General features: G+C 27.6%; 1 protein-coding gene across 4 annotated transcripts; it reads right to left on the bottom strand.

Annotated features, from left to right (window-relative positions):
- On the bottom strand, positions 1–27,835 carry LOC413676 (patched domain-containing protein 3). 4 transcript variants are annotated; one of them, XM_026442146.1, is made up of 10 exons: positions 27,487–27,796; positions 11,022–11,298; positions 10,148–10,358; positions 9,290–9,475; positions 8,883–9,226; positions 6,330–6,530; positions 6,112–6,243; positions 3,521–3,834; positions 1,402–3,022; positions 1–1,280 (listed from the first exon to the last, which is right to left on the bottom strand). In XM_026442146.1, the coding sequence occupies exons 2-9, from the start codon at positions 11,296–11,298 to the stop codon at positions 1,544–1,546; spliced, it is 3,144 nt and encodes a 1,047-aa protein (XP_026297931.1). In that variant the 5' UTR covers positions 27,487–27,796; the 3' UTR covers positions 1–1,280; positions 1,402–1,543. The 4 variants fall into 4 exon arrangements, with proteins under 4 accessions (XP_026297931.1, XP_026297932.1, XP_026297934.1 ...); XM_026442147.1 differs by lacking the exons at positions 10,148–10,358; positions 11,022–11,298; positions 27,487–27,796 and adding an exon at positions 9,882–9,906 and having other exon boundaries at positions 9,290–9,485; XM_026442148.1 differs by lacking the exons at positions 1–1,280; positions 1,402–3,022; positions 3,521–3,834; ... (1 more) ...; positions 6,330–6,530; positions 8,883–9,226 and adding an exon at positions 9,882–9,927 and having other exon boundaries at positions 9,343–9,475; positions 27,487–27,835.
- Between the last annotated feature and the right edge of the window lie 154 nt (positions 27,836–27,989).

Below are 27,989 nucleotides of genomic sequence, written 5' to 3'. Positions count from 1 at the left end.
TCACGAGGAAATCGTCACCAGAATATATTTCGTTTACAAGAATTTTTCAATGGCAACTGCCAGTTTGATAATACTTAATATTTATTACATTCTTCTCACTCATCAACACGCACGCATAAGTGCTATACAGAAAAAATTGTGCTGAACGCTCAGGATACATCGTTTATTTCATCCATTTAAAAATTGTAGATAAATATACACACCATCTTTTTTTTTTTTTTAACAATTAATCAAATTTTAATACTATGCAATTAAAAGCTTTTACCAAGACTGAAATTCTCTTGTTTATTGTATAAAGAATAGCATGCAATTCTTTCAACATTTAACATATGTAATTTACAATTTACTTTACTATTGTTTTCTGAATAGAAACTTTCATGCGAGTTTCTAATTTCTCAAACTATTGTTAAAAAATTTTCAAAATAGATGAGCAAACATTATTTCCTTTGCGCGTACAAATTGACCTGCAATCATACTGTACATCCATGTGTCACGATATTTTAACACGAATGGGCGATCAAATAAGGAAGAAGAGAAACACTGGTGGAGAATTGAACTTGATTCACATGTACTTGTAAAAATTTTGTGATGACACTATTTGATTCCATTTCTCTTTTGTGCAATTAAAATTATTATCTTATTTCACAAAAATTTTATTTTCTTCCTCTTTTTCATCATGAACATATTTCATAATAAGGCACGACAGATTCTTCAAATTTTGTGTTTAAAAAATTGGCTCTCCCTGCTGTTGCGTTTTGGTTTTGATTTCTATTGAGCAGATTAATTCTTACACACTATCCATAGATGGTGGAAAATCATTTTTTCATTATTTTCCACGATTTTTGACTAACTTGTGCGCAGTAACTGCTGTTGCCTGCTGATATAGTTAAATTTCTACTATCCTAAGATTTCCACGAAACTAATGGGGAAAAAATTCATTATCATGCATACAGCTCAAAGTAAAAATGTATCAAATTCACAGTTTTAATCGCGTCAGCCTAAATTTTTAAAATTCCACGACAATCTATTTTTCATTTTCTTTTTTTTTTCTTTTTTCTTTTTTTTTTCTTTAATTTAACCACAAAGAAACAGTTTTAAAAGATTTTAAAAATACAGGCTGATGTAATTTTATCTATTATGTTCTAACTTTTTATGATATAGTTCCTCCGACAGTTTTTTTAAAACTTACACTTGAAAAATAGTCTCTTCCAAACTCACTCAAGTCTCTTTCCAAAATAGAACACGGCTCGCGGAGTTTTCTCCACGAAAAAAGATCCTTTCTTCAACAAAAAAAAGAAAACCAAATGATTCACTGATCTTTCAGACACCAATTTATATTTACAACCATAAAGAGAATCAATAGTAAAAAAAAAAAAAAAAAAAAATATATATAAATCATACCTCCAATAATTATCCTAAGAACAGAAAGGAAAATTCAAGATATTGACTTCCTTCCAAGAAAAACTTTAAATTTGTTACTTCTGCGCAAACCGTACAAAAGCTGTTTAACACTTATTTTTACTCTTCATTGAATGATATATCATTAAGGATAACGCGAATCACTCAGGTACCTCGACGAGTAATGAAGATTATGGTACGATCTACTTCTTCTATGATCTCTGTGTAATTGATTGGCAGGCCTTTGAGCCGGATATGGGCCTACGTAAGATACTGTCCTAACCGCTCGTCGCTCCTGCTCATTTGAAACTGGTTCTGGAAGCGTTCCAGAATAATCCGGAGGTGGTGCAGCTGGTGATGAAGCGGTTTGAAACTGAGACATTCCATAGAGGACGCCTATGGATTTTCTGCAGACATCGTGCCGCCTTTGATTTTCTTGATGTTCCAGCTGACCTTCCTTTCTTCTGCTTTGAGACGATCCACTTTCCGTGGAATTGCTGTCCTCGCTGGTCCCCAATCCGGGATCCCTGTCGTCGAACGCAGCTAAACTGGTCGCAGGGCTGCCTTGAAAATTCTTATCGGGCCCGGAGGAATGATGATAATAAGTTAGCGTTGGATGTGGAATCACGTAAGGATGTTGGAGCTCGCAATTCAGATCCTTCTCTGAAATCTTTCTCTGTTGAGTTTTATCCGTGTCTGTTTTGTCATCATTGTGGTAAGATGAAGGGCCGAATAATGACAGCAGGACAGGGAGTAGAAACATGCCGTGCATGGCTCCGATAAATATCACCAGAAACACCATCTTGAAGAATACCATAAAAATGTACGTTCCGGCAAGAACCAAGGCTATCAATCCAAGGATGGTAGAAGTGGCCCCTTGTACTATGGGAAGGCCAAGGCTGTATAAACTTTCTTTCACTCTGTCCTCCGGTGTCTTCTGCTTGGAGCTCATATAGGCGTAGCAAATGTGAGCAGTGAAATCGACGCTGAAACCTATACACATGATAAGATTAATCATGGATATGCTGTCCAGGCTTACATCCCACAGAGCCATGTAACCGGCGACTCCCAATTCGATTGAAATGATGCAAAAGGCAACCCAGAGGCAACACATTACATTGGGAATGAAGATGAAGCTGATGAGCATCATGACAAGGGCGCCGAACACCATACATTGAATACTGGTGGGTTTAACAAGTTCGAATTGGTCGAAGAACACAAAGTAAGGATGGAACACGCTGGCGTTCAATGGAGATTGGGCGCAAATCTGACGGAGCTCTTTCACCATGTCTTTCTCCTGATTGGTCCCGCTCACATTCACCGCCTGAATGAGAAATCTGCTGGCTATAATGTGTTCCTCGCTCGGGTCGAACTTCACATCCAAGGAAAAGCTACTTTTGGGGGATAGCCAAGTGTCTTTTAACTCTTTGATGAAACTTTTCTCGTCTTCGATATCTACGTCGGTCGCACTGTTGTTGGCATAGCTGAGAAAATTTCTGAGCCAGCTCTCCGTGTAGATAGGAGCGCTGCTGATGTATTTGCTGGCTTCCAAGGATCGAGTTAAGTTCTCCATCTGTTCCTGAATCACTGGGTCGCTGTAATTGTATTCTCCGCTTACTACCACCTGAAATTGTGATATTTTTTTTTAATTACTCGAAAAATCAATTTAAACAAAAAAATTTTATTTAAATTTTTCTATTAAGATATTTCTACGACTCGATAAAAATCAAGCTCAAATATATTAAATTGGAAATTATATATATAATCATCGAGCTTGTAAAGAATGCGGTATTTTCAACATTCGAATGTTTAAACGAACGTTGTGTAGCCTGAATCGTGATAGTGCCGTCTGACGCAATGCCAGTCACTTTTCTTCGACTGGACTCTAAGAGAAAGTCACTCACGTGACATAATTGCGAGTAAGAAATTATTACTAGAACGACGAATCTTCGAAAATTGATACGATCCTGGAAAACGATCTGAATGGAAAAATTTCTTCTCGTTCCAGGTAAAATTTTACAAATTTTACATTAAAATATTTTTTAATATATATATATCTCACACATTATAGCATAATTTCTTTCAAATTTAACATAAAATCCGATTAAAATCTTGATTGTACCTGTATTCTATATGGGAATTCCCGAAAATAGTAGTCTTGACGGTCATAGAAAACAATGGAATAAGAGTCATTCTTGGAGAGCTTGCGTCGATCCAAGCCCTCCCGAAGAGTCGTCAGCCCGTAAAGAGCGCCGGCTAGATAACAGCCGAATATCAGAATAACAATAATTTTGATTGGTCTGCAATTCAGTGCGGCGGCCAGATAATCCCTGAACCAACTCATGCATCCGTGTTCCGGGTTGTCGGTAGGATTGTAAGGATCGTCTGGATCCACGCCCCCGGTGCATAATGCTCTATAGAACCAAGATCTGTTTGCTGAAAAATAAGAAAGATATTTGTTAATCCATAAATCAATTGATGTTGTTTATGTATACAAGACAATCGCCGTTTTCGTAAGGAAGCCATTGTCTTTGACTTTGAAAGCATAACTTCTAAGCATTGTGGGAAAAAGAATGATGAAGCCATTGTGTGGTGAGAACAAAGGCATTGGCGAATGTCGGTACAATGTCACGCGCCAACCGACAATGTTAATTACATTAAGATTCCAAGTACGCATTCGTGATGAGGATAATTCAATTTCCAAGATGCGTTGACCATATATCTCCACCTTTACCGATTGTTAATTACAATTCTTCTCGATCATATCAAATTTTTATTGATAAATTCGAATAACTTCAGTTTCACGTGTATTAAATTCTTAAAACCATCTCTCCGAGATTACGTTAGATAAGGTTAGATTAGGTTAAATTGGGCAACGACGCAAAGACGCAAATCTCTTGCAACTTGTACACCTTTTACTTCCTTTCTCTAAAAGGAAAAACTTTATCAAAAATTTTTATATAACAATATTATATAACAATAGCGTAAAGTTGGTGATTTCCACAGACAATTTTCTGCCCCGTCAATTTCGAGGATTTGTTCTTTGAATAAATCATCTTCCAAAATTGGGATAATTTTCGAATAAATCTTGATAAAGAAGAATTTTTTCCAATTCACGTCCTTTTGTGATAATAAGCTATATATAACGAATCAGCACCAATTTTTCTAAAAACTTCAAGGGATAATAAATATATATATATCATTTTTGTGTCAAAATCAAAAAATGATTGATTTAAAAATGTCATTTTTTAATAATATTACAAGACAATTTCGGTTCATAGATAATAAAATGGAAATTGATGTATTTGCTAATTTTTTTCGGTAACAACAAGAAATTACGTAAAAATGTGACTAAGATGACATTGTTCGTAACTGTTTACAATGTCTCGAGAGAAAGTGACATGTTTACGTAATAGAACGGTGATCTAACAAATTAGCGAGGCTCGAACATAACCTAGCATGTTTTTCTCACGTAACCGGTGGTATACCACAAGCGATATATCTTGAATTTTTATTAAATTAACGAGATACATGTGGCGAATGTGTGTACAAAGAAAGTAACCGAATTTAAATCTCACAATAATCAATTTTAACGGGAGCCATTTACCAATTATAACAATATTATCAAAGTGTTTCATTGATGTATAACCATTCATAATAAAAGACTTCCTGATGCGATCAAACTACAATTTATAAATCATTTTAGAGAGACTTAACAACGGTTAGCCAGGATCTTCCGGCTTTCACGATCGAAATGTTAAATCATTCGCAACAACTTTTCCCTTTTAATAATCATATATCGATTTCTAGAAATAAAGCAATATTGTTAAAAAAATTTTAACGAAGAAAAAAAAAATCTGTGGTTCTGTGATTTTTAAAATGACATCATTTTTTTTTTAAATTGAAAATAGTAAAGAATTATGATTCCAAAACTCGAAGATTTAGTTATAGGTTTCTATAGTGTAGAAAGTTTTGTGTCGTGTAGAGAATACATGAAAGTTTAAACAGATACTGGCAAATGATACGTTCAACGTATTCTCTGTCCGTGAAAGTATTCCGGATAACGTCTTCTTTGGATATTTTTTGTTACCTACACATATATATGCCTATACATATATGCAGTATATTTAAATGTAAAATGGTTACATTGGATGTAGTAACCTAAAGGAATTCTCCGATCGCCAAACTCTTACTTTTACCACGTGAGTTCTTGGACAATTATGTAACGAGAAAACATATATCTACTTCCTTCTTCTTATTCTTTTTCACCTTTTTTATTCAAGAATTCTTATTTTTATATATATATATATATATATATATATATATATATATATATATATATATACTTCTTCAAATATTGTATTATATAAATTATTTAAATATGAATAATTTTGTCAAATTGATTTGAAATATAATAAAATTTAAATATATACAATTTGAAAATATATATGTTAGATAATTTGAGAATATTATCGCGAATATTTATTAATTAATTTCGTTAAAGATATATTAGATAAATACTATAAGATGTATTAGATAATACTACTAAAGGATATGATTATGAACTTAAGAAACTAACTAAGAAAAAAAAAGAATAATAAAGATATATTAGATAAATACTATAAGATATATTAGATAATACTACTAAAGGATATGATTATGAACTTAAGAAACTAACTAAGAAAAAAAAAGAATAATAAAAGAAAAACTCACAAGACTTGGAGAGAGGTTGCACCTTGCAACATACTACACTATGAAGATTCTTTTGCTCGCAATAGCCACTGATGGCTACACAGCCTGTGAAGAAGGTCAGGTGAAACACGAAGGTGAAGACTACGGCGAATCCTAAGATAAAAAAGAGATATGTCACCTAACCAGTTTTTAAGTTAAGCTTTCAATTCTCTTTGGCCGATGTATCTGTTATTACACACCTGAATAAATACAGAAAATTTGAACAGAGGGAAAAGGTGAGAGAATACCGATGAAGAACGATATCATGTCAGTCAAGGAAGTAATAGTAATCGAGACAGCAGCCTCGCTAAGAGTCGCAGCCATTCTTTCAGGTACCGGTTTCATTATACTGGTTCGCCTCCAAGCAGCTAGCATCACAAACGTATCGTCTATTCCAATACCTGCGAACATTAATTAAAGGATTGAATTAATCGCTTAGAGTATTAAATCGCTTTGTCGTAAATTATTTGGGATAAAAAATAAATAAATCATGACACTGATGAATCATACGAAGAACGAATTGTCGGCGCAAACACCCCTTATGTCGGTATAAAAACGACCACGGTGTCATTATCGTGATAACAAGGCGGCAGTTAATACGTCGAGTGAATCAGAATGGCCGGCTTATTCGTGATTCAGCCTGTCTACATTTGGATGGCGATTTATAACCGCTAATAAACGCATTTATTCAATTTCAAGCAAGGACGACCGATTTTCAGAACCCTTTCCCGCGTTATTGTTCGAGTTTAACTATGTTTTTTCGCCTAACCATCTAAATTTTAAATTCACAGTATTCGAATTTCTTGATTCGAGAAAATGTAATGTATTCTCTCGTGCATAGCTTTGATATTAAAAAACGTAGAAAGTATCGTATACGTTATCAAAATATAATTATATTTTTGCTTTACAAATATACAAACTTCATTTTCATTACTTTAATCGTTTGCAACTTGTACATTTTACAGTGTAGATTAATAAGCACATTATATCATCGACTATATACATCACATGCAATACTTGATATTTTAAAGAAAATTAAAAATTCCACATCCGCCATTTTCATCTAATTTCAGGCGTGATAGCAATATTATCGATATTTTTATATATCGATAAACATCGATAATATCGCTATGTTATTAATTCGATATATCGATATTATTAGAACATCGATTACAAATAAAAATGACTAGAATTTCTATTTTTTTATTCAAAATTATTATTAATATTAATATTGTTAACAATCATTTATAAATAAATGATATTTAATTGATTTTTTGAATTACATATTGAAAATATTGTTAAAAATATCAATAATACGAAGTGATTTAATTTAATTACAATATAATTTTTCATTAAAGTTTATTTATTTTTACCTTATTAAAAATAAATTTTCACGATATTTTAATAATAATTTTTAATTAAAAAAAATGGGAATCCAATCATTTTTATCTGTTAATAATATTTTGCATAGATATATCGAATATCATAGATATATCGAAGACTATTAATATATATCGATAAAATATCGATCAATCAATAGCTACAATTGTAATTTGACACTTTATGATTTTCTTTTACATCTCGATAAAAATTTTAAAAATGTTCACTACAAATAATTAAGTGATATAAAAATAATAAAATTTAATTCAGAATCGACTACGAGAATATTTCAATATATTTCATGGAACGAAAAAATTTGTTTTGGAAAAAAATTTATATATTATTCTTAATATCCTTGGATAGTAAAGGATATAAAAAAATAAACATGCAATTCCGAAATCTTTTCCTATTTTTAGATTTTTAAATATCTCTTTTCATTTTCGAAATATAAGTAAATAATATTACTCCCTAGCTAATCTTCATATGTATGACTTTTAAAAAACATAATAATCCAATTAAAATATATGTATTTGAGAAACTAAATGATTCATAACGCAACAGCCATTGACGAAAGTCTTTTGCGAAATTGTGTTTAGCTCTGTTCGACTCGAATGAATGATCATGAGTCAAGCAATAGGATCGACAAACACAGAGTGATTTACGTGAAAAGCGGAAATTTCGCTGCAACTTTTCCCTTTTGTTGTTGCATTTGCGTGTATCAATCATCAAGCAATATGACTATTCATTATTGCACACGTTTGACTGGATTATTGTGAAATTTTTCTTTTTCATTTCGAACCTATTCTTTTTAATTTTAAATCTTTCTGATAAAAAAAAAGTATAATATCTTCAAAAAGATATGCGAATCATATTAATTTGTAGTTTTATTCACCTCATTCTCAGAATTCACATAATAATTCCTCTCATCAATCATTCATTCCATGCAGAACTATGTGTCACAGGTTTTTCTTGTAATCTAAGAAATGTAAATTGAAATTAGCATAATTCAGTTTTATTTTTTCTTTCGTATTTAATTGGGAATTCCACACGTTTAAAAATAAATGGCTGATGTTTTAAATACCATTATTATTTTCTTAATATTTTGTTAACTATAATGTTACAGAATCTATTTAACCTATATAGCATTCCTGTATGATTATATTATATGGAAAAAGAAAGTGCAGGTGCACTAAACTTTAGTGAAAAGCAGTACATCATTCTTTTGTCAGAATTCTACAGACACTTACTATTGAATTTATGTCCAAAGAATAATTAATTATTATATTACAATTCTTCTTTAGTTTCTCAGTAAAATTCTATGTTCAAATCTTATTGAAGCTTATTTAAATCTCGTTTAATAATATTTCACTCACCAATCATGAGAAAAGGTGCAGCTAAATTGAGACCAATAAAATCGACACCTAGATATATACAAAGACCAAAAGCTGCCACCGTTGCCATTGCAGCGGAAACATTGCCAAGAAGTCCCAACCATGGTTTGCTGCGTACCCAATCGGTCATCATGCAAGTGACCACGGAGAACAGAGCCATCAGTATGAATGTGCTCGAAAAATAAGGCACTATAGTTTTGGTATTCTCTTCCAGTTCTAGTTCCAAAGTCCTAGACGCAAACCTGGCAGTGGTAATGTGTTTGAAAATATTCTCCTCTTCCACTTTTCTCAACGTCTCCAGGAATGCTTCTTCCCAGGCTGCTCCTCTATTTCAAAAATAAAAGAAAATGTAAAATAAAAGGATGTAAGAATTTTAGAGATCGACTTACATCGCATCTTGACGAGCATTGTCAGCTGTGAGAAAATAGGCCAATTGCATAGAGGGTACAGACTCGATCATTAAATCTTTGTCAATCACGCTTCCTCCAAAATAAACCGGTAATATGTAAAAATCCCAGGTGACAGGATTCAGCGTGACAGGAAACGTCAGATTAAGCTCTTTCTTCTCCACATACCTGCAAAATGCTACCGAGTACTTAGACCCCTACTACTATGATATTTTTTATTCAATTTGCATAAAAGGACAAATGGGTATTTTTATATTTATTTTTAGCCATGACACATGAACAAAAATAAGTGATATTTTATAATGGTCTTCCATGTACGATGAAACTACATATGACCTTATGAAACATGTGTTATTGTGCATGGTATTTTTTTTAATGCCTTTAGTCATCATAATGAATTACAATAATTGTAATTATATAAATAAAATTATTAAAAATAATAAATAATAATAAATAATAATAAAAATATATATATTTAAAAAAATATATATATTTTTTATAAAAACAAGATAAAATAAGATATTAGAAAGTCATGTGTCATGTTTCATATAAACAATCGCGTAATGACGCTTACTTATGAGCATATTTGGTAGCTATTCAAACTCACATATGGATGATACCTGCAAGTAATTGGTAAAATCACATATGCATTATATATAAATAAAGAAAAATTCCATTTAATTTGTTTAATGTAAAATAAATTTTTAGTGATTAAATAGAATTTCAGTTAGTGTTTGCTCATGATTAAAAATGCCTTGTCTTTTTAACATATAATAAATATGCCATTATCGTTGTTTGTTTTTAAATTTTTTCTCAATTTATAATTATAATGATACTTACTCTATGATATGATGTAGATCTAGAATATCGTTGTTGAAACATGTATCTAACCATCTAGCACAAATTTGACTATAATTAAATTCTTCTCCTTCGTACATCGCTTTCGCATTTCTTATAGTCTTATCCAATTCCCTGAGCTCATTGAATACCACTGTTCTCAATAGATTTTCATTCCCATCCTTAGATGTGATAATCACATGCCCGAATCGACCTAATACCATGCCCAAAAATAATATTCAATTACAAACGAGTAGAGAAATTCTTGAAGAAAATATTGATGTGGAAAAAAAATAATAAAATACACATAACAAAACTACATTGATTATATTCTTGTAATCAATTAATTAACAATGGCTCAATGAAACATGGAAGTTCTCAAACTAATAGCAACCTATACTCTGCATGTTCAATCGCTCTACAGCAAATTACACATAATGCAAACAAGGAAACACTGTCAGAGTAATTGATGTAAGTGAGCACTTTCTCCTTGAACTTCGCCATCACCATTATTGTTCTCCTTGTGGGATCATATAATAATATGTCATTAAATCATATGTAATGTAATGAATATATTTCTATTGAAACTTAAAAATTTTTAAAAACGAATATTTTTAAGATATTCGAGATTGCACTGAAAATTGATTGCGAATATTAATTTTTATTTTACAAGAAATAAAAATGAATAAAAAATTGAATATCTAAAAAAGTTTTTTTCAGCATCAATTGCTATAAAATAAGAAATTTCCGTAATGTATATATTGCATCATTGGTAAATTAAAGAATTGTGGAGTAAAAAAGGTCAAAAATTTAAAACTGAAAGTATGAAATTTTTTTTCTCGATGGAAGAACTTCCCTTTTCTCAAATCCAACTTACCTGGCCTAGTGATGCGACCTAGATTGAATCTGTGACTATAATTGACTTTAAAATACTGTTCGACAATCGCTCTTTCCGTTTTGCTTGGTCCATTAATCGGAGAAAAGAGGTATTCTGGATCTATCTCGTAATGGATCCTCTGATATCCGGTAAAGCAGATGCAGGCCAGGAGAACTGGAACTATGACGAAATAACCGGGATGATGGCCAACTACTAGACCTAATTTGTGAAAGGCTCGGTTCAAGAAATCGTCCACACACGTCAGATTGTTCCACATCTAAAAATATTACATGATACATAATCACAATTCACATTTACTCATATTTCACAATTCACAATTATTCCAGAAGAGTATAATGTTTATAATAGTATTTGTAAAAAGATAATGAAGATGCTTCCAAATTTTTTTATCTAATTCTATTTTTATTTCTTACCGTTAGAAATAGAATATATAATAAAAAATGGAATTTTATTTGATATTTATAATTATCAGCCTACAAAATGCTTATAATATTATTTACAAATAGTAAAAATGTTTCAAATGTTTCATGTTTTATTTAATTATTGTTATTTTCTTTTTATTGTTCTTTTATTGTTAAAATAGTTGATACAAGATGAAAAAAAAATGAACGTGATTTTTGTATGTCTATCCTATTATAACTGAATTCGTTCCATATAGATGTAATTGAAGATTCTATGACGACTAACAGTAATTCGAAAGAAAATTAGTTCCTGAAACATACGTGAAGATATTTACGACTTGTTGATTATTATAATTTCATAATATTATTTTAAAAACGGAAAAAAAATAATGGAAAGTGAAACATACTATTGGTTAAACAAATAACAAATTCAAATGTTAAAGATAGATTATATCACAATATATTATTATATCAATGATATTATGATACGATTATTTGGGATTAATACAGTCTTAATTTTAACCCTCCTATTGTGCAAAAATTTGTATCAATTATATAATAATTATATACATATATTTTCATTAAATGAAAAATTCATTTACATTTTCTAAAACTTCAAGACATTTTCAAAAAATTGATTTAAATAGAATTTAATATAAAAGAAATTTGCACTAATTTAAAAAATTTATAATTTCTAAGAATTTAATTATTTTTACAAACTAATTAAATTCTTAATTTTTCAATTTTCTAATTTGTAATTGTTTTATAATACAAGATATTTCCAATTATTTTTAAATATTATTTTTTTATAGCGATAATAATAAAAATTAAGAAACTAAACAATAAAATTGCTTATATTTTCCACATGTTTATAGCGTAAAATATGTGAAATTCATCACACGGTCCGTTTGATGCGTGACGAAAGATTTTAGAATTCAAGATTCTATCAATCTTTTTTTTTTTCCTGCTTCTCTTGTATAAATATATAATGCGCGCAAAATTATACACAGTAATTGTAATTTCCCACAAACAATAATTATAATTTCCTTATCAGACACAGTAAGTTGAACAAGAATACAATTATAAAATTAATATAAAAGTCAACCACTTGCAATAATTAATATCTTAATATCTTAATATCTCTAAAATTAGTATTAATACTCCTAATATCATAAAAGGAAAATCATTTGATCTAGATAACTTTTCAAATGGAATATACAATTTATAATGAATAATCTATCTTTTGAAATATTTTTATGCAATCTTGATTATATCAATGATTTTAAATAATAAAGTCAAGTGAAATGCTCGTGTACGTATATTCCATCCATATCTATACCTAATCTAGACTCAACTGAACGCACAATTTCTAAACAACGACAACAGACCAAACATTTTCCAAAGTGCATCAAGAGTTATATGACTGTATTGTAGTTATGTCACAATGGAAAAACATACTTAGTCTAATAACACAGACATCCGTCCCTCTTCTTAAGTAATCATCCGCGTCTTCACGCTGAAATTCGTGTTCAATTTTAACGATGAAAATCGCACACATCCGTCCTCCTCGGACCAATCATACTATCATGAAATCCACTTTCGCTATACACCAAGATCATTATCTTTCTTGTATCCTAATCGAGAAAAAAAAAAAGGACGGATTAAAAATTCCAAACGAGAAATGGGTTAAACGAATTCAAATAAAATGTCATTGAAAAACGGGGAGTAAAAAGTGACGAAAACTTGACCCAGATAATGACAATACGCGTTTAGCATAGCGAAATCATTATTGTGTGTCGATTCTTCGGATTCAAGACGGGATTGCAAGTCGTTGTAAATACTTATAAGGAACGATCCACAATTCTTTTCTAGAGAACTCATTGACTTGCAATTCTCATTACTTCAGATTCCGTTGAAAAACGTACATAAAGGCAAAATATAAGAATTTCAAAGAAATGGAATGATCCTGATTACTTGATAAGGAAAATATTTTTTACATTCACAATATTTTTTGCAATATTCAGTTTAAAGTATGTAAATATATTATATTAACGTAAATACTCAGTTTGGAATTGAAATTTGTTCAATAGTTATATAAAATAAAACATGTATACTATACACTTGAATAAACCGGTAGCTCTAGATCAAAGTTTCCTATTTCATACCCTGGATCAATGTCCTGCGTTCATTGTTTGTTCGGGAAGAAACTTGTTCTTTCTGGATCATCAACCCGCATACAGAATAAAAGTAACAGTACACCGTACATTCTTCCTTAGCATCTCATCATTCTCGCATGTCTAGTGCCTCCCACTCTTCCTTGGTAGCTCGTGTGCATATATAATAGTTTGGATTCTTTCCCAGCATTTCATCTAAATAGCGTTTCATATTTCACATTTTTTGAAGGAAGATCTACTTTGTATTTAATTCACACATCCTTCTGCTACCCATATATCTTCCCTCATATAATTCTCAATATTATTCTTACAAAAAATTATGAAAGGATTCCTCCTAAAAAAAATATTAGAAATGTTGTTTTACTAGAGAAAATTACAATAAAATCGAGGAAAAATACAAAATACTATCAATAATTCAAAATTCAATCTGAATATCTCGTATAATTGGAAATTATCTCAAAGCATTTTAAAAAAAAATATCTTCTAAAAAGAATATTTAAAAAAAAAAATTGTTATTTGATTCGACAAAATTTTTGAGAAAATTAGAATAAGATCAAAGAAAAATATAAGATACTATCGATAAAATTCGAAAGCGTGGACGCGGTTATCCGTAGAAACGGAAGGACATTGGCTCCGGACATGGCAGAATCGAGCGTGAACGACTTTCTAAAACCACTTGCACTCGATTCCAACTTGCTTCTCGAACGGTGGCTGGTGCCGATGACGTGGTTTTCCAACATAGTAAACATACAGATCTTTGAGATGGCCATCTTTCTCTTCTCATCACGGAGAAAGTAGCCGATCCTACCAGTCATTGGATAACAGAACTCGCTCCTTATTCGATCGCTCGATTGAATAACCAATCGCGTAACAATCGATCCAAGCTTTTGTTCGAGCTGTCCAACGGAATAGTAACTTCGCGTACGTAATCAGTCTAATCAGATTAATTAACAGCCGTTACACTAACAAGTTTCACTAGTTGTATAGTTTTGCATTATTTGGAAAGTAATCTTTACAATGTTATGTAATATCTTTCTCTTTTGATACAATCAAAAAAATGCACAATTTTAGAAAAGTGATTTTTTTGAAATTGTATTTGCGTTAATCGGTTTTATTTAATTGATTTAGATTTAAATTAATAGACTGATTTTATAATTCAATTTTGCTTAGATTAATATTAACTTTATGTAGTATTACGAAATAAATGAAAGAGGATAATAAATAATTCATAATATTCGAGTTTGGATTAAAAGTAAATTTGCATTATATAGATAAAAAAAAAAAGTAGAATGAAGAAATAGTTTTTTAAAATTTTTCAACATTCTTCAAAATAATTTCGAAAAATTATTCTTTTATGAAATTACAAAGTTAATCTAGATTTCATTAGAAGTTTGATCAATAACTCTATGATGATATTTTGATCTTATCCATTTTTCTTGCATATATATATATATATTTTAGATCTCAGATTTTGAAAGAATTTAGCAACATTTGCACAGAGATTTACACATGTGAAATAGTATGATACACATACACCGGATTGCCTAATTGATCAGAATGTAGATTGGTCAACCGATGTGGTAACATAATATATTGAATAATAATCATCAGATTAAATCACAATGTCGATAGCAATGAAATAGCAGTGATATCTACTAGCGGATACTCAACTTTCAATTCGATGAATTGACTAAATCGCTCTAATGACCAGACGGAAATTTAAATAGATAACCCCTAACGCCAGAAATAACTTTTGATAAGTAAGAAGGAAATGAGAAACTGTGTTTATATTACGTAGAAAATGCGTAACCAATGTTTAAACACATATTTGCGATACTTTCACTAATTTTTTGATATTTTTTTGCGAAGCTCTCGATAGTATAGGTTACGTAGAATCAATTTACGTAAGTTTTATAAGAAAGTAATAAAAAAAAAAGAATAATGTTTTTCTAGAATTAAACGATTCCTTAATACCTTTGAACAGGACAAAAATCTTCATAATAAAACTTCATAATAACGAATGCTGAAGGAATGGGATTTAGAATGTTTCGAATGTTATTTTTAATTTATAATCATTAAACTTGATTCAAAGTCTAAAAATTCTTGAAAAAAAATTCTTGATCAATTCGAAATTCTTAAGAATTATTTCACTTGCATTACCTACTTTCCATTTTTACCTATTTTCAAGAATTGACCAACATTATCGTATTCCGATTCAAGGACAAAAATAAAAGGTAATGCGAGACAGAATAACTCGCAAGAATTTTAATTAAAAATTTGTTTTAAAAGAATCAATTGAAAATGAATTGAAACTTGAATTTTCCTTCGTTTGATGTGCAATATTTATTCTAAATCCCATCATTATAAATGATATCTTGAAAAATGATTGAAATAATGTGAACGATCTCTCGTAATGGTGTTTCATCTGAGACGCAGGTCACGCGAGTTTGCATTGAGAATATCAACTCGATTTCGCTCCATGGACCTTGTGCTCGAAATATGCCGCGTGTCATATCCCTTCGTAATCATGACTGCCCTTTCAAAGAGCTGTTATCATTGAACATATTTGAAGAATTATTGGTTGAAATTTGGAACCTAAAAGAATATTGGCGATTATTTTAATTATAGTAAAATATACACAGATAATTTTCTCGTTAATGGAACAAAAGGAAACATCGATGAGATAATTTTAAAGATTCTTAATCCCTAAATATTTATGGATCGCAATTCTCTATTTATAAAATAATCATTGGATGAAAATGAATTTCAGTCTCTATAAATATTTGAGAACTATTATCTTATTCGATAATTCCTGCATGTTACATGATACTGGCGACAAAACATTCGGTATCAACTTTTGAAATTATCTTATATTTGTTTCCTTTGGATCCACTAGAGAGAAAATTACGCTGTATAAATGTGAATAAATTTACTAGAATAAAATAATTTAATGTTGAGATAATTAATTAATTATTATATATAATTAATTAAGATAATTTGAATTAAATATAACAAAATATAATAAGATTAAAATAATCATTCCCTAATTATTGATTAAATCTATAAATAATGTAATAAAAAGATTATAATAAATATAGAAAAATAATAAAATAATAAAGTTAAACATATGTTTAAAAATTTAATTATATTAAAATTCAAAAGATAAACTCTACAATTTAAAAACTAAATATCATTTCCTTGTAAAATTTTATAATAGATAGATATAATTCTATCTAATTGTGATTGAATTAATTCTGTTTAAACTTTCTATAGTAAATCCTAACAAAATGTTTAACATAATTAATTATGATCTTAATTTTAATTATTATTATTAATCAGAACTTTATTTTAAATCGATTAAAATTGAAATCAAACAAGTTCAAAATAGGTCTGTGAAATCATAACCGTATCATGTAACGGTAAACGTAAACCGATAAAGAGTTATCCAGACTTGATATATCTTCACTTGTGAATTGATAAATTATGAAACGACGTGAAGATTACATCTAGGGGACGATTATTTTGCTCGAGAATCAATGTCGGGTTAACATATCATCATTATATCATCACAAGACAAGAAAATTGCGATCACGTTATTGTAACGTGTCCAAATTATCCTTTCTCCTTCGAAAAGAAAATTTTTAATAAATTATATATGAAATTATTATAAAATTATCTTGTATCAAATCTTTTAAAATTTTTATCTCTTAAATATATTATTTTTACATTTTATAAATAATCTATTATTCCATATTCAGTATTCTTTAAATGGTTAATTCATATTTTAAAGTATTCCTTAAACTTTAGATCTTAAATTCTTTTAATTGAAATAACGGGAATAAATTTAATTGCCAAAATAATATTTAACTCAATTTCACATCTCCGGAGAAAGTAAATGCAAAATAATTTATAATGATATGTTAACAATCGATCTAAATATAATTAGATACCAGAAATTACAATGTTAGAATTGATTCTAAATTCAGGTTGGCACGTGGCCGAGAACGAAAGTAACATTTATAAATAAAAAAAAAAAAAAATGGAAAATCCTCGGGCTTGATATGCTTTCTCGTCGACACGGTGGTTGCTTGCTTCGAGGTACAAGAGCCGCTTCACTGCGGCGATGCCTCTCTGTTTTCTTGCTTCTCTGGATTCGACTTTGCAACTCATTTCCACATGAGGGGAATAAAAAAATAAAGGAAAATTAATAAACAGCGCGTGTACTATTCGAGGAAAGAGGAGGAAAATTACGGAAAAAACCGTACCTAATACTTAAAATGCTGACTGTAGATTGCAAGAAAACAACTAGTAGAAAGCTATATAAGATTTTTGCCGCATTCTCTTGCGAAATTCATGTTTTGACGTCGTAGTTATTCTTTTTCTATCCCTTGGCCGATAATAAATTATTTTGCACAATGTCCTCGACATTTTCACAATCTAAGTATTATTGTACTTGTTGTGTATGTAATTTTTAAGATTCTTGTATAGATTCAAATACCTATAATGTTAATATTCATAAATATTAAGATTAGTGACAGTCCAATATTAAAAGCAAAGTGAGTAAAAACTAGATTTAATTAATACTTTGATTTAATGATTTTTATAATATATATTTTTTTAATGATACATAAATACTTGTTGATTTTGAATAAATTTTGAAAAGTATTAAATCATTGCATTAAATAATTTTGATGACAATTATAAAAATTGTTTCACTTAAATTTTCAACATGAAACACTTTTGATATAATTAAGATTTCATGAAAATATCTTTTACAAGTAATTTCTCACGCTAACATTTAATTAACTCTGAAATATTCATAAATAATATTCATAAATAATGGTGAATTCAGAAAACGAGTTCCCTGGAGGGTAAGTTTCACAAGCTAGTATTTACGTCACGTTATACCGGTTTTCCACGCGGACTCGTTTGTTAATTGACCGCGAAAGTATTAAAACCTGATTTTAGGTCAATTTCGTGCGTGTACAAATATGGATGGATGTTACGTGAAACGAAAGTAAGTGCGATGAATGTTACCCAATCATCCCTAGCCACAATTTCGTCCATCAACCAGTGACGAAATAATTCTTTCAAAACAATGAAGAAGAAAATTATGGCCAGGAAATAAGTGACCAATTCTTCATCCTAACATTTATTTAGTTTAGAATTTATGTGAAAATTCTTCAAGACTTTTAGAATTTTTTTGAATATCTTTCTCAATATCTTTTAAAGGCTTTTAGAATTTTTCAAAGATTATTAAAATTAAAAGATTTTTATAATCTTTCAGAGCATATGTAAGTTTCTAAAAATTTCCGCGAATTTTTAAAAACTTGTTATTGATATTTGAAGAATTTCAGTATTTTAAATCTTTCATAGATTTTGATAAAAAAACTTTTTCAAAATTCGAGATCAAAAATGATTCAAAAATCTTCATTCAGCTTTGTACTTTAAAAAGCTTTCAAGTACTTTACAAAACAGCGTGTAACATAAATCTATCATTCACATAATCCAATACTACATAAGCCAGGAATGCAAAATAATATTTCACGAACATGCTGTGTTTCAAAGTAATTACTCGAAGAAACTTCCTCGCATTTGTTACTTTTTCTAAATCATATTAATAGCTGGAAATAAAGATAATATTTACGTGAAAGATTTAGAGCAATTAATATATCATTGATTTTGTTTATTTTGAATTTCATTCTTGTTTGATTGGAGAAAATTTCATTGAATGTTACGAGAAATCGATAAGGAAACGACAGATTTTAGTTTTATGGAGCATTAGTTTTGCGTAACAGAATAATAATTGTTACTTTCGTTGTTCACTGTTGAAACTATGCAAAAATCACGTCTTCTAAGAATTTTAAATCAAATTGCTTTTGCAATTCTTGACAGTTCTCTTTTTTTTCTTGATTTTTGTGTTCATTATAAAAAAAAATTGTGTTCCTGTAAAAAAAATTCATGGAATAATAAATGAATCGAAATAAAAGAATTATGTTGTTATAAATTAATTTATATTTATATTTATAAATTAGCTTTCTTTAAAAAATCAATATATTGTATTTTTAAAATGAAAAAATAATATTTTAAAAATTGAAAAGTAGTTTTTTTAAGCTTGAAATAAATAAAAATTAAACATATGTTATGTGATGGAGATTTACCTAGTCAAATTTTTTTAGAAAAAAATAGATTTTGATAAAATATTTTATGTATTTTATATTTTAAGAGAAGAATTAATTCTTATTTCTTTCTTTTTTTTCCTTGGTGAATATATTTCTTATTCCTAGAAACAAAAATGACTATATCTATATATACAAGATTATACCTATAATTACAAGAATTTTTTATGAGGAATGTAATATATAGATTTTAGCAATCATAAAAGCAAAATTGATTTGAAGTTTTTCTAGAAGAAATATAAGAGAACAAAATTGCATATAATATATCCTATATTATAATAATAAATCCATTATTATATTTCCATTATTATTATTATATATATATAAATGTATTTTATTCTTTTTTCTGCTGTTAAAATTATTTTCAAGAGATTATTCTTTTTAGTTTCATTTGTTGACCAAAATGATAATTCATTTTAATAAATGATTAATGTTCAAGAAGACTGATCATCGGTTCATCAGACCTTGAAATTTTTATTCCGCGAAACAATCCACCTGTGTGACCGTACGTTTGATGGAAGAAGGGCTATTAATCAGACAAAACTGTTAGCACACAGTTTCCCTGCTTGATTATCAATGACAGTCACGTTGCTCTATTCATCGTGACGTCAAAGCAGTATGAAACTATGATCTATAGCCGATCGCGAAACAAGGTGTCACAAAATGAATGATATTTAGCAATAACATTTAGATCTCTATTATTCATAAAATTAGAAAGACAGAATACGTTCAGAATAAATGAAAACATTCATTTATTGAATCCATTATGCATTTTTTCTTTTGGTTCCCAAAAGAATTATAAAAAAACTAAAAACTAATTAAAATATTAATTTTATATGATCAATATATATAATTATATAATTCAAATTCAATATAGATCTAAATCAAAAATGAATTTAGATCTAACAAAATTTAATTTATTATTAAACTTAAATTCTATTCTGATCCCTGAAAATCAAATCTAAATCAAGTTTAGATTTAATTCAGGTTTAATTTTAAGTATAATTTACATTTATGGATTATTTCTAAATTTTTAAATCTATTAAATTTAGATTAATCAGATTTAAACATTAACTTTAATTCGAATATAATTTGATTAAATTTTAATACTTTAATAAATTAACTTTGATTCGACTTACTACCCTATAAATAAAATGAAAAAATATCATTCAGATTAGATACATAGAAATAGTGATGCGAAGGGAACAGGTCGACCTCGAAAACATGCTACTTACGCTGCAAAATTATGCAGTTACGTGCCCTTTTTTTCGCATCATCCGTTATGCGTTGCAAAATCAACGGGTCAACCGTGAAAAAATCAGAACAAGGCCGTATGCGTGAATTCCATGTCTCTTCACTAGAGACTACATGCAATTATATTCTCTTATTATCAATAAATTATTCAATAGATAATCTTTTTTTTTATTGTTATGATCTATATATATATATATATATTTTATTAGATTTCTATGATCATAATAATTTTATATTTATATTATATATGTTAGATTTATTAATAAATCATAAAAAAAGAAATAATAAAATATTTCTAAAGTATATCAAACAATTGAATTGTCTGTCGTGAGAGAATGTGTTAATTAAATCTAATTAAAGCAATTTCTTTGTGCAAGTATTTAGATGGGCCAGTACACTTGTGTAATTGTCTCATTCTTCTTATGCATTCATAATTTTTTATCATAGTTTAAAGTAAACTTAATATAGTATATATTTAAATATATACCATTTATTTAACATCTTATACTACTATAAAAGTAGTGGTTTTATTCATAAAACTTATTCTTATAATTAAAACTTATAATTTTTAAATATATATATATATATATATATATATATATATATATCATATATCAATAATATAATATTTCAAAAATATATATCAATAAATATTTGCAATTATTTAATTCTAAAGAATTTTGTCACAACTGATTATCAAAAATATCATTCTGATATAATATATACATTTTACAAATCATATGTCTCTTTCAACAAAAATCAAATTTATCATTCATGAACAATGATTCAAGAAAGTTTTACTATAATTGCATTTATATCTCTCTATTTTTATAATACTCAAGTGCACGTTACATAATTTCAATATGAAATCTGTATATATATATATAAAATATTTATATTTGCGTGCTCGAATCATTAGATTCTTATTTTATAATCAAACCAATTGCTCATATGAACAAATGTTTTAACATATTAAAATTAATTAAAATCTATCGATCTTTCCTTAAAATCACGCTTTCTCACAATTTACACTTCTAGAAACATGCATTAATCGGATATCCGGATTGATCGTTAAAACACTCGCGATATAACCCGATTATGCAAACTGGACGCGTGTGTACAACATTTGTAGAAATTGATTAGATGGATTTAGATTTATTAGACAAGTTAGTAGTAATAAATCTCTTTTAACATTTGCTTTTTGACTCAGAAGTCAATTTTTCTTTTACTCATTTCTTTTCTTAAGTTTGAGAAATTTTTAGTATTTCTTCTTATATTATTAATTAATCACATTTTATTGAGGTTTTTAAAGTCCTTTTGTAAATTCTCAATTATAAAATGAGAGATAATATACACGTGAAATCGATGTATATTGATGTAACTAATTAAATAGTTGTCTAATAAATAATTTTTTTCTTAAAATTTATTCAATATCTCCTAAAAAATATTAGAATATTAAATATTTAAATTAGAAATAGTTATATTTAATTAAATATAATTAATTAGATATTTATTTATATTAAATCACTGTTTTTATTCTTTTTTATCTAATAAAAGATAAAAATTAAAAATTTCCATGAGTCACTAATAAAATATTTTACTTTATATCAATATTTAATTACTGATTATTAATCTATATCTCATTAAACAATTTGTTGAAACAAATCAAACGTTATTTACAGTTTTTATAGCTCATACAAATTATATTATTTTGCATTAAATATAAAAAATATTAAATATATTAAAAATAATTAATAATTTCATCTGTCTTTTTATAAGTCACTTACTTATATTATGCAGAAAGTATTAAAATATCAATCTGTTAGTATGAATAGCTTAGAATAGTAACAACATGCTAATTGAAGGAACTTCGTCGTGAAATCAGTTATCCTCGTGATCGACACGTATAGAAATAACAATAGCCAGCCAGGATGATAAAAGTAAGTTTGTCGACCAAACAAATTCGTAATCATAGTATTCAAAAAATATTGTATTTTATTTCAATATAAAATGATAAGTTATAATAGTTTAAAAATCAGAAACTTATAATTTTTTGATTAAATGAAGTTTCATTTGTCTCTAATTGTAACCGTCTAACAACCTGAACTTCACTGCAAGAGAATGTAAAGAAAATATCGATTATTCGAGTATAATCGATTTCATGCTTCGAGTGGTATTCATACCGTTATTAATTTACTTAGTGTATAGTAAATAAAAAAATTAGTTGATCCTTATAACTTAACTTCCTGTATGTTAGCAGACTATTTTAAATAATTTTTAAAATTAAATATAATTTCCATTTTTAATTATTTTAATAAGTTAATATTGTAAACTTATAATAATATTTACTACCGTAATAAATACTTTACGCGAGTTGTCTACAAAAATCAAGAACACAAAAAAATTTCCATAAATTAAAATAAAAATTAAATAATTATAATATATTATAACTTTTCAAACTTTGAAATGAATTATGAGATCTAAATGAAAATAAAAATATCGAAGAATAAAATATTAAACAGATCTTTTTCCTCTCATAATAAAATTCTTAAAAAAATAAAATTAAATGTAAATTGAAAAATTGCAAATGAAATTATATGATGTAATATTCATCCTGAGAGTTTAATATGAATTATATTTGAATTAAAACTCATATCTTCCAGAATCATATTTTTGATCCTGCTCGTGCAAAATATCTTGCAGTTTGATATAATGTAGTTTCTAAAATCATCAGCATATGACTCATGTCTAATCAGGTGTGTTACATGTTATACAAAAGCCAATACAAATGTATCTTATTTAAATTAAAGAAATAAAAGATACAAATTTTTCTCTTTCCTTTCAAATTTTCTTATGTTGACTTTTTTTTTATTTTTTATTTTTTTGTTTCTAGTATTATGAACGACTATATATCGTATTAAGATGATTCTCTGCAATCAATAAATTAAACTCTCTGATATCTCTTCCGGTTCGAAAGCATGCTCCAATGAAGGGAAATGGTGAGGTTCATTTTTCGTGACAATGGAGAAACCATTCATTTCCTTTCATCCTTTTTTCCCTTCTCTTAGCTTTCCAGGAATTTTATTCCTTTTTGCGAAGGTTTGTGAGTGGAATTAAGATATATAATAAGAAAACATATTTATAGATTTATTCTTTTATTTTATTTTATATTTTATTTTAATTTATTTTTTTAGATAAAAAAATTAAAAAAATTAAAAAATAGCATATATTATAGATTGCAATTAAAAAATAAAAATTAATAAATGATAAATATAAATATAAATATAAAAATAAGAATGAAGATACAAAAATCTAAAGCAGTTTAAATAGAAATATGAGATTAAATATCATATATTTATGCAATATCAAGAATAATCTTTTAAATAATAAAAGTAATTCATCCAAATAAGATTAATTATTCGTAAATAAATGTTGAAACTTTAGAATTTTTTAGAAAATTCCAAAAGATTGTACAGCTATTATTTAAGTTCGACATGATTTCCAATTTCAATATCGGAACAATAACTATGGAGACTTTCTACCGATTTTGGTCATTTGCTACTGATTTATGCGATCGAATAAAATTTATGCGCCATTAACCACGCACCTGTTTCCAGAGTCTTTTACAACCAATCGCGATAGTTGCGATTATGAGAGTACTTTATTGTGAAAGTGATTTGTATTGTGAAAACTCTTCTATATTTCCGAATATTGTAATTATTTCTTAAGAAAATAATATTACTCATATTTTTCTATATTTTGATTATAATAAAATAGAAAAAACATCTCTAAGAATTTAAACAAAATCAGAATTTAAATACAAAATTTAATTTTAGGATTTTCTAATTTAATTCAACTTAATCTTGACTTGATTCAACTTCATCTTGAATATTATAAATAATTAGAATTTTGACATAAGACAGGAAGAAAACATAAAATTAATAAATTTATAATTCATTTTTTTTTTAAATTTTCTATTTCTAATTTTTATTAATATTATAAAGTATTAAATTTTACTAAAAATAAATTATAATATCATATTTATGCAACTTCTTTACAATCTACAGAATTTTTAAAATAATAATGTGAATTTTACAAGTCAATTCACTAATAATATGTATAAAATATTTATAGCATAATATTAATTAATCTAAAAAACTCTGGGAAATTTATTCAATCTATTTAGATTTAAAGAATATATTTAGGAAGTACTTATATTTCTTTCAAAAGTAATAAAAGAACAAATAATTCATCATTCAAGATCCTAGGCTAAATTACATTCTAGAAAAACGAGCGCAGAACCGTTTAACTCATTCAACCGATGTTAAAAATGAAATTGTCCATAATCCATTGCAAGCCATTAAACGTTCACGACGTAATAGACTTTTCTCCAGAGAAACAACATTGATCACACGCTTCCTATTTCATAATGCAAAATATAAAATAAAATTTTGAAATAAGTAGAAAATAACAACTTTACTATATATATATATATATATATATATATATATATATATATATATATATATATAAATATATAATATATTATATATAAAACTAAAATAGAATTATAAAAAAAAATAGCTTAACCTATTATTTACAATAATTTTCTTACTTTTTCAATTAATATTAATAAAGAATATCTTCAAGAATGCATAATTTTTTTTATTATTTTTCCATTTTTCTCATTGATTAATGTTGAGATTTATATGCCAATCGACACAGGTTTAAAAAACGATATAAAAATAGAGCCCCCTCGACTTAGTGATTCGCAAGTTCCCCTCTGAACCGAGGTCAACAGTTTGTTACGGGGATCGTCCCTCAAGGGGATATAAACACCCGCGGTTGATTGACCCGTCGCCGCGACGCACATTCAACAGCTGCATACCTTCGCCGCGTAACAAGAACAATCGAGTGCATTAAATGTAATGGCAACTTGATGATAGTTCAGATACGATTCACTAGCCATCTTCTATAGAAAAACGGTATATATAATTAATAACAAAATGAGAAATTCATAAATTCATTAAAATAAAGACTTGAAAAATTATATAAAGTTTTGAGATATAAAAAAATTTTAGAAAAGTTTTTAAAAATACAAAATTTCGAGAACATTTTAATTATACAGATGATGGATTTTTTTAAAAATTCTCAGATTTTTTAAATTTTTAAAAAGTAATTTTAAAAAACTTTAAGAGAGAAGATTCAGGAAAATCTTTAAAAAAATATAAAGAATTTTTAAATTATTATAGAAAATGAATCTGAAAAATTTTTAAATTTCAAACAATTCTAAAAAAACAATTCTAATGACTATAAAAAAAGTCTTTAAAAAATTTTGAATTACAGTAATTCAAAAAATTCTGAAATATAAAGAATTAAAAAATTCTAAGAAACGTATTCTTGAAAAAAAAATATGTAATATATTACATTCTTGAAAGAAATATAAAAATTATTAATAGTAATAGTTAATATATAATTTTAGAATATTATAGAATATTTTGAAAAATTTTATAAATCATTATAAAAATTATTTTAAAACTTTAAAAATATATTAAATAAATATAATAAATTTTTTAAGTAATCTCTAAGAAACTTAAGAGAAGGACTTCTCAGGAAATGGAGAGAATTCAATATTACATAATAGAAAGGGTAACGTGGAATAAATTCAACGTAAAGTTCTCGTAGCAATAAGGAAGTTTCCTGTTTATGCTTGATAACGGCAAACCTGTTAAATTATTAGTCACAGAGTTAAAAACGATGTGGTTTGTTTTTAAATAGTAAAAGTCTACATTCTCTTAACGAGATTGAAATAGAAATCCAATACCTAATAAATAATCTATTATCGAAAAAAAAAAATATCAATATGAAGAAATCGAAGATTTAGATAATAATGATAGTTTATTGTAAACAGATTCATTTCATGTATAATTTTTCAATTTATATTTAGTTTTTTATATAAATACAATTTAAAAATTCTAGTTTGATTAAAGATAATATTTATTTAAAATATTTAATAGTTAACTTTAGTTTTTAACTTTAACTTTAATTTTACTTCACTTTGATTTTTAATTAATCAAAATATCTTCTCGCAGTTAAATTCTCATTAATTTACCATCATATAATATTTTTACTCTATAATTTTTTTTACAAGAGTGTTAAAAAATTTCATATACAAAAATATCGGAGCATCCTCATTAAATTTTGCAAAATCATTTTCAAATTATTGTTTTAAACAATTCAAATATACAGATGTATATTATCTAATACCAAAAAGAATTACATTTAAAAAAATATTTAGAGAATCACATTTATACACATGTAGCATAAAGTATAATTAAAATATTAAAAATAAAAATTAAAAATTTCTTAAATATTAAATAAAATACTTATATTCCATATGATTTTTTTCAATATTAAAAAAAAAAAAATCACAAACCTTATTTCACAATGATCAGAATCCCGTTACTGAAGAATCGTCGTTCCACGTGAATTGTTGATTACTTTCGAAGAGCACTAAGTACGAAGAACACCGGAAGTATAGTTAACAGAATATTTCCTCTTGCAATAATATTTCACCTGCACGTTTTCTGGCACCGGCGTGTCATCGTCGACAATGCAAATAATCAGAAACGAAACACACCACACAAAAAAATCAAAACGCGACTACTCAACTTGCTTCGCCGCGGAACGCTAAATTCGAACTGATCACCGCGCGCAAGTTCTCCTACTACAACTATGAGTGCGCGGCGATCGTCGACTTTCGTTCGGTCTTGAAACCATTCGCCCCACTTTGTAAGTTTCCACCATAATTTCTCACTTTCCTTGTCTGTGAATTTCTTCTTCCAATTACATATGATTTTCTTTTGGATAATTATAGATGTTATCAAAGAAGAAAGATAAGATATAATTCTTTTCTCTTCTTCTCTTTATTTTTTTTCA

Source organism: Apis mellifera, linkage group LG8 (assembly GCF_003254395.2).
Source record: "Apis mellifera strain DH4 linkage group LG8, Amel_HAv3.1, whole genome shotgun sequence".
Taxonomy (NCBI): Eukaryota; Metazoa; Arthropoda; class Insecta; order Hymenoptera; family Apidae; genus Apis; species Apis mellifera.
This window is presented reverse-complemented; position numbering and strand designations above follow the sequence as displayed.